General features: G+C 33.8%; 1 protein-coding gene across 6 annotated transcripts in view; it reads right to left on the reverse strand.

Annotated features, from left to right (window-relative positions):
• Nucleotides 1–20,216, reverse strand: part of ADAMTS6 (ADAM metallopeptidase with thrombospondin type 1 motif 6) — a 134,716-nt gene that overhangs the window by 49,657 nt on the left and 64,843 nt on the right. For all 6 annotated transcript variants that reach the window (XM_034440984.3, XM_087885727.1, XM_034440983.3 and 3 more), the window contains 3 exons: nt 17,299–17,445; nt 14,154–14,295; nt 1,530–1,637 (listed from right to left, as the gene is read on the reverse strand). In XM_034440984.3, coding sequence (XP_034296875.1) covers nt 1,530–1,637; nt 14,154–14,295; nt 17,299–17,445 — 397 coding nt within the window. The remainder of the gene's footprint in view (nt 1–1,529; nt 1,638–14,153; nt 14,296–17,298; nt 17,446–20,216) is intronic.

The raw sequence follows: 20,216 nt of genomic DNA on the forward strand, positions 1-20,216 counted from the left end.
CTTGAACTCCTACCCAAAACTCTCTTGTTTTTTTTATTGTTCATTGACTCAGTGATTTAAAGAATATTATCTTCTTCAGCATGATAGGAAATAATTATTTTTATTACATAACTAATCTGAAAGAACAATAGCATCTTTGAAACTAGACTCCTTTTAAAAATCTGAAAAGGTATTATAATATTTTAACAAAGTCCTGGGATTGCCCTTGCACACATACATTTCCTAAAGTCTAGGCATGAGAAAATGCTAGCACCTTACTCTCACTCATGTGTTACATGTATTATATAACACCGAAACACCATAAAGTCAGGATTGTCATGCTCAGCTTTTCATTTGAACATCTACCACAACTTAATCATATAACAATAGAAAATATAAATTGCTTGACAAAACCCTCATATGAGAGTGAATAACATTTGTCTCACTGGAGTCTAAGATTATATCATGTATAGGTATTCTGGTTTTTACCTCATCTGAATTGAACATACAAAGCATGCTTTTTAATGAATAGATGTCATTGCACATATTTGTTCCACAAGAGACCAACATAATCTGTATACTGAGAACACTTCCATCTTTGTAGAAGTTTAACATTCTACTCTTTTGAATGAATGGATGTTTACACAAATGCTTCACAGGAAACTGAGTGCTTTAGCTCACTTCTGCAAATATGTGGAGTGCAAATATCAAGTAATAGTTCTGGATTCTCTAAGATTTTCCTCATATTATTTAGAAACAAATATTCCAACCTACCCAAATATGCCAACATTTCCTCTGCTTACTTAGAAAAAATAAGCAACACTCAAGAAAGCTTGAGGCATTTAAAAACATTTAGAGAAAAACTGCAAAATTGTGGGAGTCAAATTTATAACAAGATGTATTACTGTTAAGAAGTACAATCAACTGACAAAATCAGAATGCATTTCATGCCTTACTACTATTAGAGTAGTTGAAATTTGTACATACATAATAACAGAAACACAGTGTTGTTACCAAGGGCTAGCAGTCACTGCATTTCAAAACATCAGTTTGATACCTTCCTCTGCATACGTTTCTATTCATTTTCTTCAATAAATTCAATAGGAATTTGAGGATTTTCAAGGTTCTGTTAGAGAAAAATGTGACGTTTGTGTGTCTGTGTATGTTTTGCTATTTAGTTAAATACCATGGATGTTTTACAAGGGAGAAAAATTGTTCTGGACAATTTCATTTGAATTACTTAATTTTTTCTCACATATTCTAAGAGCATTGTAATAGGATTATGCTTTCAGAACAAAAGCATGGAAAGAAGCCACAGCTGAGAACTTTTAGATAGTATTACCTGTTTAATAAAGATCACATGAGACCACATCAAAAACAAATTAAAGAACTGTTTAAGATATATATAATTATAAGTGAATTAAAATGAATATTCCATTATGTTGATGCTCTGTTTAAGCTTATCATTTCTTACATAACATTTAATAATCCTCTTTGGTCTTCTGAAACTTTCTGGGCCCTGAAGAAAATTAAGAGACATTTAAACTTACCCCCTTTTCAATGCTCCCAGTTTGGCAAAGAGTACCCTCAGCTGCTGGAATACTGTTGGTAACACAGCGATTACTTTTGCTGAGACACCAAAGCTCTCTACACACTTCCTGGGAAAGAAGGCAGAAGCAAGTTGTTCAGAATAACTGAATAATAATGCTCCTTAAAATATACTTGTGTTGAAAGTCCAAGATAGTGTTCTAGATGCATATAAAAAAGAAAAGAAAAACAAATTGAAATGAATTTTAGAATATTTATTAGAATGGAATAACTTACATTAAAAAAAAAGTTATATTTTCTGAATTCTCACATAATAAAATTGTGGAATTATTCCCCATAAGCCTAATTAGTAGTGCTGTACATTTCTTTTTAGCCGTGTGCAGAAAATCCATCACAGAATAATCTCATAGTGTAAATATCTCATTCATTACACACAAATCCCAAAATTGGTTGTGTGAATTGGCCCTGGATCTACAACAGTCTACAAACAAAATATAATATTATGAACATAAATCTTCAAGTGTGTATAGAAATAATTTTTCTTCTAGGGAATTATTTGCATGATTCACCACAGGTCTCTTGTAAGAACAGGAAACTTCCAGGTCTAGAATAATTAATTGCCAATGGGATTGAAAATTGCCTGTCAGACAATAACTTTATTTTTTTTACTATATTAGATGTAGAAACCGCAAACAATTTCTTAGCCAGGCAGAGCCACTTCACCACTTCTCTAAAGGTGAGATGCAAATCAATCTTATTTGACTGAATAGGAATTATTTTTAGCCTCACAAAATGAAGAACATTCTTTCATTTTTCTGGATACAAGTCTTCTTAATTCATCATCCCTAAGTATAGTAGGATATTTGGGAAACCCAGCTCTGCATAAAGGAAGTGAAGTAATCCACGTAACAGTTTTGAAGACAGAAAAGCATTCTGCAAGATACGTATCTGGTCAGAATCATTCTTACTAACCATTTCCTGCAGATTTTCCCAACAAACTTGAAAGTACTTCAGAATCTTGGTGCACTAGTAAATCAGAAAAAAAGCCATTTTCTATTGTGGAGATTCACTGTTTATTATTCCAGTTTCAGCAATAAAGGTTTTGGGTAAAAACTACTGTGACGTCTTTTTAGCATGATGAGTGAAACTGGAATAGCAACTCTTCTATTCACTTCAATCCTAATTTATTCACACAGAATTCAGAGAATCAAAAAGGATCCAGCAGCATACAACAACATCAAGGGTTCCTAAGTAGAGTTACCATGTTACAATTGTTTGCAGCCTCTCTTCAAGATGGCACCTCCTCTTGGATGGTATAAAGTGGTGGTGACAACTTCTGGGATAGTACCATTTAGCTATTGTATAGGAAGACCACCCAGGAGATTGTCTGCTTCTTCTTGCCCAAGGTAATCTCCAGAAAAGATAAATAAAGCAAGATATGATGTGGGGGAGGAGGCTGGTGTGGGAAGTAGCCCTTAGTCTGCAGGGAACCTGCGGGGTTAGGCATAGGTCCAAGGATTCCAGCAGAATGGGAAAAGGGCAAGGTGAGGAGGGCTATTAAAGCATCCCTGTGGTTAGCCATAAGAGCTGGTGGATTGCCAAGTGCCTGGCTTTTGTTCACGTGACCGCAGGGTGCTGTAGTGGCCATAACTTCAAATACAGGTCATAATTCCCTTCAATTGTAAATTAAAGACAACCAAACATATGTTTCAGCTTGCTTAATATCATATTGACTGTTTATTCATGAAATTCAGCATGATGTGCTGGATTTATTTAAAACATTCCACTGAATATTTTAAATGAATCTATTCATTTTATTCAGTGCAAATTCAGTGCAAATAAAAGAGGCAATAATGATTAATGAAAGCATACTTCTTCACCGTATAATTTGTGTCATTAAAAGGAAAATGGGGATATCATTATGTCCTGACTCCCAAGCTAGTACTATCACTGATATCACTTTTTGATAACGTGACTGAGGAGAGATACAATTAGTACTCATAATGGAAATATATATAACTTACCGCATAATATACAATTGCTGATCATTATTACATCAATGTTGTATGGCCTTACGCCTAAGACTATTAATTTGCAGCAAGTGATAAATTAGTGCAGCACTCCCAATTAATTAACAGCACAATCTAATTCAGGCTGAGTTAAATCTTGTATTTCCTACCAATGTACTCAATTCAAAGGGCAACACTGTAGTCAAGGCAAGTGAGGTTCAAAGAATAAAGTAGAAACATGGTCAGTATGAAACAACAGATTAAAGATTCCAGAAGTCAAGTGCAATACAATTTGACGCTCATGAGGCTTTAATGGAAAGCTTTTTTCCTGCACTTAATAGCATTTGAATGACGTCTTAAATGGATATGATCTCAGCTTTTGACCAAGCATAGACAGCATCTTATCAGCCCTAATTACTGAGACTGAAACTTCAAGATCATATATTATTTATGACCTATTCTGTTTACCCTATGAGATTCTCCTTGCAGATAGTGGATTCTTCCTTTCTGTGTTCTTGCCTCCTATCTGTACTCAATTATGTTTTTATAGGGTAAATAGTTCAGTATCACATTCAAAGTCAGAATTTGTGGGAGTTGGGAATGAAGTAATGCTATCTGAATAAGCCTTTCATTGGTGTCAAGATTCGGTCCATTTCTATTAGCATGCTGTTAACAGTGATCATGGAGCAGGTATTTGTTGCATCAGTTTGAAACTTCTCAGTTTTCTATCTCATCTATCCAGCAAAATGAATGAGATTTTAGCCTGCATAGGACAGAATGGAGCTGCATCCTGCTTCATCTGAATCATTTAGGTTTTCCCAAATAGCTTAACTTGCAAGTTGGATAGCACAGACTGAATCTTTTCACTTAAAAGCCTTCAGTTCTCATTTATTACCATCATGCCACTTGCAGTTGCTTGCAGTTGCAAATTGGTCTGTGAACAAATCTATAATTACAAATCAGGAAATTCACTATATTCTATAATAATGTTTCTTGTTTTTTTATGACTGCAAAATCAGAATTCATAATAAATATAGGATATAAAAAGAAATATTTCAGAATTTCTGATGAAAATACTAAAGAATTTCTGTTGAAAAAAGTTGATATTTGGTATCAAAATATTGAGAACTATGGTACATGTTCAACTTACTAGGCAATACCAAGTACAATAAGCAAGACTGGTTAACTTACTATATTAAAATAGTGTTTGCTCATTAAAACATCTATGTAACTTGTAAGATTTTAATTGTCAAATGTTAGCATCCAATCATATTTCTTGCATTGTCTGAAATATATTTGATTAAAAAGTTTAAGATTAATTACATTATATTGTTATATTAAATAAAAGGGGACTTTGTTTAAGGACACAAGAAAAGAGAATTCTTGCTAAGAGATATTTTAGCTTTTAAATCCAAATAAGTAAACAATGCTACAAATAGCCTAAAAATTCAATTTAATTGAAATCAATATTAAATATTACATTTATTCCATTTGATATCTGATTTGAGAAAAACAAAAAGTTTAAAAATGTATATTTACATTTCACAGATAAAAATAAACATTAAAATAGTTATTATTATATGCAACTTTTAATATATGTGTTTTGGGTTTTCTTTAATTGGTAAGAGAAATACAGGATAATCAAGTATCTTATTGTGTGAGATAATAAAGTATTACCTGTTTTTATTTATTTTAGCTATTACAATAATTTTAACAACTAAATTACTGCTCTTACATACATGTAAGATACAATTCTAGATATTGTAACTTCAAGTGATCATTAAGTAACCAGTCATAAATCGAGGACTCTCTGTAGAATAGCAAGCTTGCCTTCATATTTAAGTCATTCAATAGGATTTATTTGCCTGCAAATTATTTATACAATTTGTATTGTAATACATGCTTAGATTAACAATAAATTATTTATTAAATTTGTATCTCAATTATATACTTTCATTCACTAATATACTATCTAGATTTCTTTCAAAGCAAGATTTAAAAGGATACTTTTGTGCTGACTTTGCCACAGATAATATTGCATTGCATTATTAAAGACATAACATTCTTGAATACAGTAGTTCTTTCTCACTTTTCCCCGATATTTTTTTAAATAATGCATCTGCTTGTTAAGTCATATAAACATTCAGTACTAAAACATTTGGAAGCATGAAGATGAATTTAAGGATTACTTCAAACATCCTAACTGATTCACCGTTTCTGTTTTCCCTAGCGCTGTTTTATCTAGCGCTTTTTATGTAATGATAAGTGGAATAACCATGGGAAACAGGGAGAAGAAACACAGCCAAAAGGTCAGATAAAAGGCAACTTAGCCTACAGCAGGAATGCAGGCAGGGTAAGTAAGCATCTCAGAAGTAACCCTCCCAGGTTTCTTAGGCTGTAAAAAGAGGGAGAGAAATGTACTTTCAGACTTGGAAGATTGGTGTCAGTCTTGCAAGGTAGACCAGACAGGAAATACGGCCAGTTGAACGAATTCTATTTTATTGTAAAGTAGAATTTTACATTAACAAAATCTTACAACTGGAGAATGTTCTTTCTGAGCTGTTTGCCCTGCCCTTATTCCTGGTGTGGACTAAATTGCCTTTTATCTCATTGTTCCCTTGGCCAATCTCTTCTCGCCATCTCCCAAAGTCATTCCCATATACCATTACATTTTATACAGTAATAAGTTTTTTAATGTTTTGAATTTGTACTAAGACATCTTGAGCATGCTGGAGATGGAAAAGTAGGACACAAATTAAAATAATAAAATAATAATAAAGAAGTAAAAAGGATCCTGCCTTAAAATGTGGAATTCAAAAATATTACTTTCTATATTTTATATTCTGAGAAAAGCTTTTTTAAAAAAAATATATAAACAAATCTATTAAAAATCATGTATCAGTAAAAAACCTTCCAAATATTCTTTGGAAAATCTCTTCAGAGTGAGTTGGGTTCCATTCCTGTAAGCCTTGTTAGAATTTCAGGTAACAAAACTAATATTTTTCTAGGATTTTTTGTGCCAACAAAAAGGCTATTCCAACACTAATGAAATCAGTTAGTCATCTATAAATACAATAAATTTGTGTTTTACATCATCACTGAGTTGACAACTGTTGATCAGTAGATATTGTAAGAATATTATAGAATAATTAACTGGAAGCAAAATGTAAGTCAGAATTCATTAAATGGTACAAAGAATATATATTCTTTAACATATGAAACCAATATTCACTAGGATATTTTCATTTTATAGCAATATTAACAATTTTATACAAATTTTTGAGGAAAAGGCAAGTTTTAGACATGTTTAAAATAATCATTGTGATTTGTTTGTGCTTATGAAGTTGTATTATTCCTTAAATTTAATACCCTACATTTGATTACATATTATTGTACCAATAACAATGCAATAGGACTTAATTTAATAATGTATTACGGAAATAATCTGAGTAGCCTAAAAAGATGACACCCAGAATGAAAATGATCAAGAAAGCTTACATTTTCAAATTAAAATTCTGATTCACCACTGCCATTCTAAGTAATTTTATTAATTGTTATTTCCAATGTCTAGTAGAAATTCACTCACTGTCTGTACAGTCTGTCTCACTGTAGATTTTAATCCTATTCTCTGAGTAATTTAGTTAAAAATTGTTGTCCCAAAGAAAACAAAATTTGAAACCTAGAAAATCAGCTCAAAATCAGAACCTGCATTTGTAAAAACAAACATATCTCTGAGAAATATGGGCAATTGTAATCAAAACATAAACTGAAGTTGTAGCCTTTCACAAGATCAAGACAAGATAGATCACAACCTGTAACGGTGTATCTTAGGGCTCCATGACTTCAGTTTGGAATTCGGAAGCTTGTATTTGCAGTAAATTAAAGAAAGCTGAACCCATCTAGAGAAAAAAAACAGCAAATCAAATTATCTTTTTGCTTTTATGTTATATATTGTGGAGCCTCTTTCCATTAGTCATGCAGAATTTTACAAGTAGGTATATTAAATAATCTCTAAAGCTCCTGCATAATATAAGTAATATAACAAACCCCTCCATTTATTATTATTTGTATGATGAATAACATGCTGTATTATTTCCCATATGTAAATTTTAGTATAAGATAAAAAGATGTACAAATTGTTTATTCACAATATTAAGAAAATAAGAAGAGAAATAAATGATAAAAACATAATTATCATTGGAAAACTATTGCAGTTTACTTTTAAAATATCTTAAAATATTCCTTCAGTATATGCTAATCTTTAATATGCTGCACCTCTTGATGAGCATTTGTTAAAACAGAGCATTAAAAAAAAATACTTGGATATTATATTTCCAATTCAAAGCTGCAAAAATATCCAGCTAGTATTTTTCCACCCTCGATTGTTTCATGCTATTGTGTTTTATATATATGAGGGTGAATATTAAAGATATATGAACCTCAGTTAGATTCAGATAAGCACCCAAAAATCACAAATCTTAATGCTCCATTTTCATAAATGCTCATTATGAAGCGATGCAGCATGTTATCAATTCATACATGCTGAAGGTTTTATAGTATCTAATTTAAAATTCCAACTATAAAGTAAATCATATTCTCATCTTATTTTCCTATATATTGGGTGCTTATCTGAACCTTAGCAAATCTGTGAATCACTCAGCTTTTCTTTCTAGGCCGTGACTTATTACAACCTTCATCAACTGTCTAGCATCTGAGACTTAGCCTGCATTATAAGCAACCAAACTTGCTACTGTAATCCAAACTGATGTGATCATTACCAAGACTCTTTTTCAGACCCTCAAATATCTATGCAGTGTATTAGTAGACCTGATTGGTCCTTTTAAAGATAGCTAAGACAGAAGCAGTAGTGTAGATTGAAGTTCTTTAGTGCAGTCCTAAAGTTCAGAGACAGGAAATAAAAGATAAATAGGAAAAACTACTAGGTATCATCAAAGGGAAGTCAAGACATAATTTTAATTAATACAATAATTTTAGTAGAAATAGACTTCAAAATGGATCTATAATTGTTTGACTATGTAGAACTCACAACAACTTTCTCAAGGAATTGAAAGCACTATCCTGAAGCAAACAATGCAAAAAATCTAGGCCCGTGATGGTGAACCTATGGCAGGCGTACCCGAAGTGGCACGTGGAGCCATTTTGCCTGGTGTCGCCCGTTCCTCTTCTGGGTTTCTGGTGTGCATGCGCATGCAACAATCAGCTGGTCTTTTTGCATGTAGCAGTGCCAGAAACTGGAAGAGCTGGTCTTCTGTTTTCCTGCGTGAGCATGTGCGCTGGCCAGCTGATTGTTGCATATGCATGCGCGCCAGAAACCTGCAACAGTAGCTGGCTGAAACCGGAAGTTCAGTAGCTGAAACCCAAAGTTCATTTTCAGGTGCGCACATGCACCCTGGGTATCTCCACTTCCTGGTTGTGGCCCAGACACATGTGCGATGCCGAAAAGGTTCACCATCACTGATCTAGGCTCTCCATACCACACAGTGGTGAAATCCAGCCGGATCTATCTCATTCACATGAACCGGTAGCGCCGGTGGTGGGAGGCTCTGCCTACCCACCAGAACGTCATTACATCCCGTTTTTGACCCTCTGCACATGCGCAGAAGAGAAGCATGCGCTCACACTCCCAAACCAGCAGCGAAAGTAAGTGCATTTCACTGTTGATACCACTTATAGGGGAAGAGGCAAAGGAAACTTAAAGAAGGCATGTGACAATTTGTTTAGAAAGTGTGGCCTCAACTTTATTGATTACATCTAAAATGAAATGTTGGTGCAGCATCCAAACATCTGCATTATCAATTTTCCTGTTGATTGGGTAATTGCTACTGGCCAAAGCCAATAATCAGTAGAATAGCAATATAATATAAATTTCTCAAATGCTCATTTGTCATTGATCAGTGGAAAGAATCTGTCTTTTATGTTTCCTATATTGTCTAGAACCATTTGACCCTTAGGCCCTTGCTAGAAATCCCTATTCCAGAGTTACAAGGTCCTCATAATTCTATATCACCACCGAAAATCTGGTCCAATATTTTATTTTATTTTATTTATTTTTATTTTTATTTATTTATTTTGTCAAGCATAAATAAGATAACAGGTAAAAGTATAAACATAATTTGAATGCATGAAAAGAGTAAGTAAAAAGGTATGTTAGGACAGGGACAGTAGGCACGCTGGTGCACCATCCCAGATATCAGCACTGATTTCATCAAAGGAAATAATTTCATCAATTATGTTCCTTTAAAAGGTACCAAGTAGGCTATAGGAAGAACGGAGTTACTAAAAATACTTTGTTTCTTGTTCTATTTATGAAAATGATTCAGTGGTAGATTGGATACAACCCTGTGTTTTATTTTAGAGTACATCCCTGTCTATCTACTAGGGCAAAATTCATAATGTTCTCAGTACATTTAGCCACTGAAACAAGAAATATTGGCCAATGATATCATATCTGAACATCTTCAACTTTAGATGCCCTTTTGCCTGTTGAATTAGAAGTATATAAAGTTGTCATGTTCTAAATTTCTGTGTGATCATTTCTCTTTTTCTAAATATTTGATACATGTAGGACTTTGTAAGAAAATTAAAATCCGGCAACCAGGAATGCTTCTATCTATCAGCTCTAGTATAAAGAAATATGGAAATTCTCTTTGAATAAAAGATGTAGCAGTCATTACAAAAACATCAGTTTACCCATGAAAGGAAAGAGGAAGTCTATTCTATTTATTCTATTCTAAATTCAAGTCTAACCTATCTTGATTCTCTTGGGTATATAAGGAAAGGAGAGGGAAACCCTTGTCAGTTTTTCAATAATCAATTCAATATTAAAGTAAGCTACAGTTCCTGTGAAGCCTGTTTCCTGACTTGGTCTGTCTCATTTTCAGAATAATTTTACTCATGTTAATTATATAGAGAAGAATGCTTTCAGGGCTAGCATGCATCTCTATTAATAATCTTCATAATTTCCCTTGCTTAGGTAGCACTACTGTACTGATTTGGAAATTACAAACACTAACAAAGACATATAAAATACCTGATATTATAGATTGTTACAGGATTAGACTGTATTTCTGATTTCACTACAAATATATATATGTTTATAAAAAATATATCTGGAGCTAAGAATAATATATGGAAGTTCACACACATACAACCTGCCAATCGCCTATGAAAAGTACTATAAAAGAATTGCGAAATAGAAATACCCAAACACTACTGTCAACTTCAGTACTAATTGTAAAGTTTTACAGATAGTCAAAAGTACTATAAGAAGTCGACCATATGCGTAAAGTACTTAGTTCTAAAAATACATTTCACATCTCGACTTTAAGTCTGTAAATCCGAAGCAAGCAAAAACAAACACATTTGTTCTGAGCCGGATAATTCTTAACCCAATCTTTCTACCTTCCATTAATACACTTCAACCTTACCAGGTCTATAATTGGGATTCTGTGCCAACCTGAAAAAAGGATGCTGTTTAACCAACAGCAGCTTGTGCAAAGTCAGAACAAAGTTCATCTCATTTAAAATGCAGCAGAATGCTTGTATGAAATCTGGAGTAATTCTTTCATTTTGTTTTTGAAGTGTGCATGCACAGGCCTAATAAATAAAATGATATAATATAACATAGATGGGCTACAGTTTTTTATTTTTATATTTTACTGCATTAAAGTCATTAATTGCATCCTTGAGATCATATCATTTCAGTCTGTATTTTTAAAGAAATTTATAATCAGTAAATAGTTGTTATAGCAGCAGTGCTGAAAGTACTGGTTGCTTTTCAAATCTCCAAATCCTGTATTACTATAGAGTAATTCAACAAAAAGAAAAAAGAAAGAAATCATGAACATTAACTATATTACAGGTAAATTACCTTAGGTATTAAACTATTTTTCCTGGAAAAAAATCTAACTATGTGGTTGCTAAGAGACAAAAACAAAAGTGATTATGTAATCAATCAACTGTTCTCCATGACAGTTTTCATAGATAAAAGTAAGATCTATACAGCAATTTTACAAGTGAAGAAGTTCTAGTTATTCTCAGAGATTATGCCTAAATAACACAATCCCTGGAAAGTTATATGATACAGTATTTTTTTATTTCTAGATTTCTGAAATAAACTAGGTTCGTGGTTCATTTGACTCAATTCATAATTCTTTTATTTAAGAGTTCATATGCTTGTAGAAATCATTTTGTATAATTAAAATAGAAGCTGAAGCAATAACAATAAGAAAAAAGAAGCAGCAGGTAAATGTTCAGTTTAAATGTTCATCAACAAATTCTAGTACACCAAAAGGGCTTATTTATTTTTAATTGCATCAGATGGATAATAAAGATTTTATCTGGCACAAAAAACAATGAAGCTGAAGCTGGGAATGCCTTCTCAAGGAAGATTCATAGCTGAGAAGATACTGCCAGTATCTGTTATTCATATAAGCAATATTTCAGATGGAGACAATGACATTTAAATGGTGCAATTAATCTGTGGCCTTAATTTGTGGGCAGGAAGTGACTGTTTAGTATATCTAGATACCAAGTCATTTAGATGTCAACATATGCAATTTGTATTGGACATATAAATGAATAAACAGCTACTAAATTCTTTCAAGATGAGCAAGATATGTTATGAGGGAGCTGTTCAGGTGCAAATTCTAGTCATTGTGTTTTGTGCTGAAACTTCCCAATTCATTTTAAAAAATAATGTAATGTCATTTCAAAATAATGAATAATGTCAAAACATGAAGAACTCCAGGAACTGACCACTAGTCTCCATTCTAAATATTGCTTCTACGTTTCAGATAGTTGGACAGAAAACCTTGAATAGGAAGGTAGAAAACATAGCTGAAGAAAAAAGGCATTGGTCCTTGCCACATAAAACTCTGCAAAAAAGAATATAATCTTTTCTATCCAACTATAGGGAAACTATAAATCTCTTGGAAGAAGGTATCAACATGCAAATATCCAATTAAGACAAGTCACCATTCTAATGTGACTTGTTTTTGTACCAACATCAGTTAAGAATTATCTTTTTAATCTCTTATTAGTTTAAAATTAGTGAAGAAGAATTCTTGATATAGATATAGAATTCAGAGTGCAATACTTAACAGTGTCAATCTAGAACCTGGGAAATTTAGTTTAGATCACACACTATGCGTATTACTGGGTAATCTTGTACCAACTATGAATTTTAAAATCTTATCTATCTGACAAAATTGTTGCAAAGATAAAACCAGATAAATGCACTATTTGAGAAGCTAATAAAAAGTCTATTTAAAAAAGATAATATACACATGGCTGATTTTTCAAAGTCAAGCATACCTCATGTTGATACTTCATGTAATAAAGTCAAATGACTACATCTTTCTATTATTAAATATACCTAAAATGGGATAGCTAAGTGAAAAGAGTTTATGAAAGTATGTGGCCATCAAGAGAAGAAAAACAGAAACAGAAACAGAAAGAAGAAACTTAAACAGAAACAATACAGGCTTTTTGTTGAAAAAATCAAAAGCTAACAGTTAAGTCAGCCAACCACAAAAAACTTTTAAATCCATTGCTATATGAATTGCTAAAATTCATCCCAAGAATAATATTGTGCTTATCACCCTAGGGATATTAAAAATGAATTCCTTTTGTACTGTGGTTCTAAAAGAAGTGATTATTGCAAATGATTAGGTAAATTATTATATGTAGTTTTTAGACCTGACAAAACACTATCATTCAAAAAATATTTTATTTAAAAAGGATATAAAATAATATGTAACTTGGCAACAAATCTACAAAATACCATTTCAATACCATTTTCATATGTAATCCCTACTGGTGACAGAATCATTGTAAGTGATGCTTTAGCTTATAAAAACCACTAAATACTATTTCAAGCTGTTCTTAAGTATTAGCAAAATAACTAAAAGTTTATTTTGTATTAATGATTTTTTTATAACCTAACTGTATTTGGATGTTGGTTTTTAATGCATGTGGAAGACACACAGAATTTTTGAATGGCATTTTCAAAATAAATAAAATAAACAATTATTTTATTAAAGAATAAAAGGGATGGAATACATTCACAACCTAACTCAATTATAATAACTGTAATAATGAATTTAATAAACTCATTATTACAGTGGTTAACAATAATAATGGTAATCACACAGTCACTAATAATAATGCCATGACAGAAAGCAAAAAAGTATAATACATAACATAATTAAAACTGTTTACTATACAAAATTGTTTTATATTAAAGAAAGATGTATCCTGAGGTTTATATTTAAACATTGTCATTAAACCTTGTCATTAGCAGCATTTCTACAGGTAACTGAGTGTTCTGAGTTAGCTAAAACTCTAAGATTATCCAACTGATTTTGAGGAAAAATGCTCAGTTCAAACATTTAGGTATAGAATATATACAAACAACTCAAGCAAAAGATGCAGCATAAAAAACTGATGTTCCTTATTTGAAACAATAATACAATCAAATTACTAGTAGAAAACTATGTTAACAGTTATATATTAATAAACTTTTATGTGAGGATGAAATATATATAAGTGACTATTTGGGACAGTTAATATAGTATAAGGATTTAGAGCTCTTACCCCGTATTTACACTGACGTGATGTAGCTCCATATTGGAAGCGACACTGTTCATCAGCATCATACACCTGACCCGGGGCCACCACAGGATAAAGAAAATCACGCTTGGGAGGTTCATTATCAAGGCAAGTACCACGGCCTGAACTGTCCAACATAAAAAAATCCAGGAATACTATTCTTTAGTAAAAAGGTGAAAGATTTATATGATCTGAAGACAAATCAAAGTCCGAACCACATTTACAGCTATGTAAATACATGTGTATTATAGAAAGTAGAAATGCTTTCTTATTATGGATCATTAATTCATAACTTTTCATAACTCATTTTCAAGATATTCATAAAAATGTTATTTTGTGTACCCCTCAAGCATGTCATTGTATGTCAATGATTAGTAGTTCACAGGATGTCTATGGAGATTCTCAGTCATCCAGGTCATAGTTGTCCCAAAGATGCTTTTTCAAGAAGAAAATTGACTTTCTGATTGTTCTTTGAAAACATTTCGCTTCTCATCCAAGAAAGTTCTTCAGCTCTGACTGGATGGTGGGGAGTGAAGGAATTATACTCCTTGCAGACAGCTGGTCATTTGCATTCTTTTAGCGAGTCGTTAAGGTTATCTGGAGGTTTATCTGTGTCATCAGGGTCACTTGAGTGGTGCAAATGTGTGTGGAACCTTCTTGGAACTGTTAAAAGGACTATGTTGTAGATGGGAGATAGATGATGTCCTATCCCTCCCCCTCTGTGGAGAGAGGGCTGTTCAATTTTGACATAAATGGCCTCTTTGATTCCTCTTTCAAACCAGCGTTCCTCTCTGTCCAAAATGTGGACTTTGCTGTCTTCAAAAGAATGGCCTGTGTCTTTTAAATACAGATGGACTGCTGAATCTAATCCTGATGTGTTTGTTCTCCTATGTTGTGCCATGCGCTTAAGAAGTGGTTGTTTTTGTTTCCCCAATGTACAAATCTACACATGTCTCACTGCATTGTACTGCATATACCAGTTTTTGTCTGGATGTTTTATCTTTGGGGTGGACAAGCTTCTGCCTTAAAGTATTCTTGGGTTTGAAGTGTGCATGTACAGTATGTTATGTTGTCTGGAGATCCTCCTGAGCTTTTCCGATATGCCTGCAACGTATGAAATGACCATGTTGCTTCATTTATTGTTCTCTTCATTATCTGTTATGGAGGAGCTCCTGTATAGTCTTTTTTTGAGATTTGATGAAGGCCCATTTGGGATAGCCACACATTCTGAGTGCTTCCTTTATGTGTTTTTGTTCTTTTTCTTTCCCATCTTTGCTGGTAGACAGGCCTTCAGCTCAGTGATGTAGGGTTCTGACGACTCCCATTTTGTGCTTCAGTGGATGATGGGAATCAAAATGTAAGAGTGGGTTTTCTGTAAACTTCAATGTTAAGGCTTCTGTCTTCCTTAATGTTTACCACACAGTCCAGAAAGGCTAGACTATTTTCCTTAACATCTTCCCATGTGAATTTGATATATCTATCCACAGAGTTGATATGTTTGGTGAACGCTTCCAATTCCTGTGTTTTGATCTTGACCCAAATATTGTCCACATACCTATACCAGTGAGTGGGTGCAATTTCCACCATCTAGTCAGAGCTGAAGAAGCTTCTTGGATGAGAAGTGAAACATCTTCAAAGAAAAACCAGAAAGTCCAGTTGCCTCTTGAAAAAGCACCTTTTGGATAGTTCACAGGATTTTTTCTTTGGCTTTAGTGGTCTCTGAGCTTGATTGCTTACATGCAGATGTCTCATTACCCAACTAGGTAACATGAAATGTTAGGTAATGAGATATCTGCAAGCAAATAACCAAGCTTAGAGAACACCAAGGACTTCACAGTTCAATTTATTGTATCTATTAAATATACTCCTCTGTTGGAATATAACATTTCTACAATAATTCTTTCAGGTGACATGTATTTGACTGCAAAGGGTAAAAACGAAAAAGTAGTGATAAACCGGGTTCAGGTACACATATAACATATTACACAACTAACCAGAGATCTGATACAACAATCTACTTTGAGTTACAGAAATTGGAGCCAGGGAATATTTTGTTGGGTAGCAAGACTAAATGAAACCAATGGTATTCCACACCCCAAAGGATTTTCTTTACAGTAACATAAGTTATAGCAAGTAGGGGAAAGTTACATTTTGTTGCTGCTATTATTAAGAATCATAAAAACCTAGTGATCTGTGAAAAAGGATCTAAAAATAGATATAAATTTATCATTTCATTTCTATTAACTACCAGAAGGGCAAAACATACCTAGCCATCTTTAAAAAAAAAAAAGAGTTCCTGGGTGTTCTTTTCTGTTTTTCTCACTAAGATTACCTTCTTTGCTTTTTTTCTGCCTCTAGTTCTCCAATGTTGACTACTGCCCTGCTTACAACTTCATCAATAGTCCCAGTATGTTCTCTTCAGCTCTATTTCATCCTTTCCTGTCTGCTCACCTCCGTCAGCTTTCCCCTCTTTTTGTTCTCTTTTATTATCAATCATAAATGTTTAAGGAAAAAAATATGTTTTCTAAAACCCATGATGTAATTTGGCTTCTTATCCCAAAGTATACAACATCTATTTTATTAATAAATTCAATTCTGTCCCCAAAATCAATGCTTAATTAGAAATAAATTTTACTAAAATTTTCTCCACACGCAACTTTTATCAAACATTACAGAAGACACTACACTTTATCATCATCATATACAAAGTCAAATGTCATTTAATCGTATGAATGAAGTAATCATGTTAAATAAAGAGGCAAAACAAGTCTTTCACAACATGACATATGAAGTTTATATATAGTGAGGGCAGAATAAGAGAACAATGACATCCAAGACCTGAAGGTGGAGTTCTTGCGTTATGATGGGCAGCACTGTCAATATTAACACTTAATATGTTCATCCTAAATGATATTTTGTAGTGATTCCTGTTTTCTACTCCATTCTATTTTCTGATTTTGTACAGTTAAATAGTATGAGCGAATCCGAAAGTGCTGATCATCCACTCTATATACTTTACTGGATTGGGGCTTATGACTACACGTTCTCTAGCATTGTTATTCACACTAGTAAGGTATAAATATGGTGGAAACCCCCCACCAATTTAGTATTGCTTTGAGAGAATACTTACTCTAAAAAACTGGTGATATAATCCCTACTGCAAGTTGACCATGAGAAGGGATTGGTGTTTGCTGTAATGTGAGCTGCCATAAGTTTTGCTGCTTCATGACCTTTGGTCCCACAAGAATTTCCAATTCCATCATGGTTCATACCAAAACTATCAGAAAGAATAAGGAGGGAAGAGAAACTATTTTTTTATATGAGACAGCAAATGTAACAATACAGTATAAAAGTTCATATCAACTGAATACTGAAAAATGTTCTGAGAGAATGAGAAGTAAATAAAGGGATATAAGTAAGTTACATATGAGAGCTATTAGCACAAAATTATTAGCATGTCTATATCAGGGGTGAAATCTAAATATTTTTGCTACCAGTTCTGTGGACGTGGCTTAATTAGTGGGCGGGGCTTGGTGGTAAGGTGACTGGGTGGGCGTGGCCAAGTCAATGTCACTTCTTTGCCCTTTTTTAACCTACAAAACACAACACAACACAACTGGCTCACCCACAATGTAAAAGCAGCTGTGCTAGACTCAAAATGCCCCCGCAACAAGCAGGAACCTCATACAGCCACAAAAAGCCCAAAAAAACAATTTTCACACTTTATACACACACAACACAACTGGCTCACCCACAATGTAAAAGCAGCTGTGCTAGACCCAAAATGGCCCCTGCAACAAGCAGGAACCTCACACAGCCACAAAAAGCCCAAAAAACCAACTTTCACACTTTACACACACAAAATTCCACATACAGCTTTGTGGAGATTTTGTGTGCTTCTGTAGTTAGACTGAAACACTACAGAAACACACTAAATCTCAAAAAGCTGCACAAATATTATTTTATTTTTATTTATTTTAATTTTTATAAAAAAGCAGCTAAATTTAAAACTTTCTAAACTTTAAATGGCTAGGTCTAAAAAGAGAACAACTAAAAAACCCCCAATTAACTATTTTTTTTAAAGCTCCCAAAGGGGAAAAAAACCTACCCAATAGAACAGGGGTCTCTAACCTTGGCAACTTTAAGACTTGTGGACTTCAACTCCCAGAATTCCTCAGCCAGCTGTGCTGGGAGCTGAAGTCCACAAGTCTAGGCAGGAAGGCAGGCAGACAGAAAGAGCTGCTCACCAATGAGCTCGATTGCAGGTAGGGAGATTCAGTTGCTTGCTGATGCATGGATTGCAATCGTCATGCGATCAGCAGCTAAAGTAAACAAGCTGGAGGCTGGGAGAGGGGTGGGATGGGGGGGAGAAAAAAATAAACTTTTTTTCTTTTACATGGCTCTGGCGATCCAAGCTGAGTTGCCTGATTAGCAGGCAACTCAGCTGGGATGTCAGAGCTTGGCTGGTCAGAGCCATTTAAAAGAAAAAAAAGGCTCTTATGATCACGGGGCTCAGCTGGGCATGGGAGGCGGGGGCAGGGATTTTTGCTACCAGTTCTCTGAACTGCCCACCGCCATCGCTACCTACTCGCCTGAGCCGGTCCGAACCGGGAGCATTTCACCCCTGGTCTATATCGTTCGTTTCACTGTACAAATTTCACTATATTTACAGCATAATCCTATCTGATTTAATGCCAGCAAAGATTACCATTTTAGAACCTTCACATAAGGGAAAAACAAATCAAGAAATATAAAGTGATTAAAAGGAGATTTTAAAAAACCCTAGTTAATATTTCAAATTAATTGAAACAATATATATTATTTGAAATTATTCAGAAGTGCCTTTCTATTTTTTAATATAGAAAAATAGTCTCCTCCACTAAAAAAGGTAGCATGAAAATACTCACTGATTCTAACAAAAATGTGAGTATGTATTTTTTTTACTCCTATTTGCTGTATGAAGGGCAATTTTTCTTTTTCAAGATTGCATTCCCAGACATAACAGTCCCAAATGCATATTGGCTTCCAAAACACTTGACTTTAACTTTTTTTGATAAAACCTAAACTGGCAGTGTATTGAATGTCATATGTATTATTTGATCTCTTCTTTTATTTCAGTGGACTGAAGTAAATTGGACTTCAGCAATATAAGTAACTCAAGAATGTCTTCCTTTTACAATTTGTCATCTTGTTCTAATATTTGAGATACTTTAACAGTCATTAATCATCATGTTACAAATATTTCTGCTAGATGTTATTCCACTCTCATAAGTGTTATTAAAAATTGGCTGAATTTAAACTTCATAGAAAACAATGGTTTTGTAACAGAAACCATAGTTAAATCCTTTCCTTCTTCCATGTTTTTTTGCTGAACACTTTGAAACCCCAGAAAGCAAATGGGAGTATGACTTTTCTAGTTCTCCTGTCAGCTTTTACTTCCATTCCCATAGCGTCCTCATAGGCTTTTTGGCAAAACTGTGATTTGAGCTCATTGTGCAGTAGTTCTGCTCTTTGGAATAGATGCCATCAGTATGATGAGGATACCAAATCCAGTGCTCTCTGCCTTCTAATGTCAAGGCAATCAGTACCTTGAATATCAATAATGGGCTGGATAAAGTATAACAAGTCCAATTATGTGGTTAAAGTAAAACTTGATCTGGATGAATGGCCCTCCCCCAGGAAGATGTAGTTTGGAATTGGAAGAGCAGTTTTCCACCAGCTATCACTGAATTTACAGATGGCAGCTGTGGCACAGAGCATATTTCAACTATTATGGCTAGGATGCTGTAAGCCTTCCTCGACTAGTCAGACAGTGACAATTATTCATGTCTTGATCACAGTCTTCTCAAGATACTACACTGTGCTTTATGCACCTTTGATAATGTCTACAAATTGTAATTGGTGAAAAATGAAGCGGAAGACTGCTGACTAATGTAAGACAAGTTCCATTAAGTTCCATCAGGTCCTTCAGCTTCTGCGGTCATTGGAGGAAACGTATTATCTAGACACTTTTCAGTCTGGCTTCAGGCTTGGGTACAGCACGGAAAC

This window comes from Pantherophis guttatus, chromosome 2 (assembly GCF_059756535.1).
Source record: "Pantherophis guttatus breed Tessera chromosome 2, ASM5975653v1, whole genome shotgun sequence".
Classification (NCBI taxonomy): domain Eukaryota; kingdom Metazoa; phylum Chordata; class Lepidosauria; order Squamata; family Colubridae; genus Pantherophis; species Pantherophis guttatus.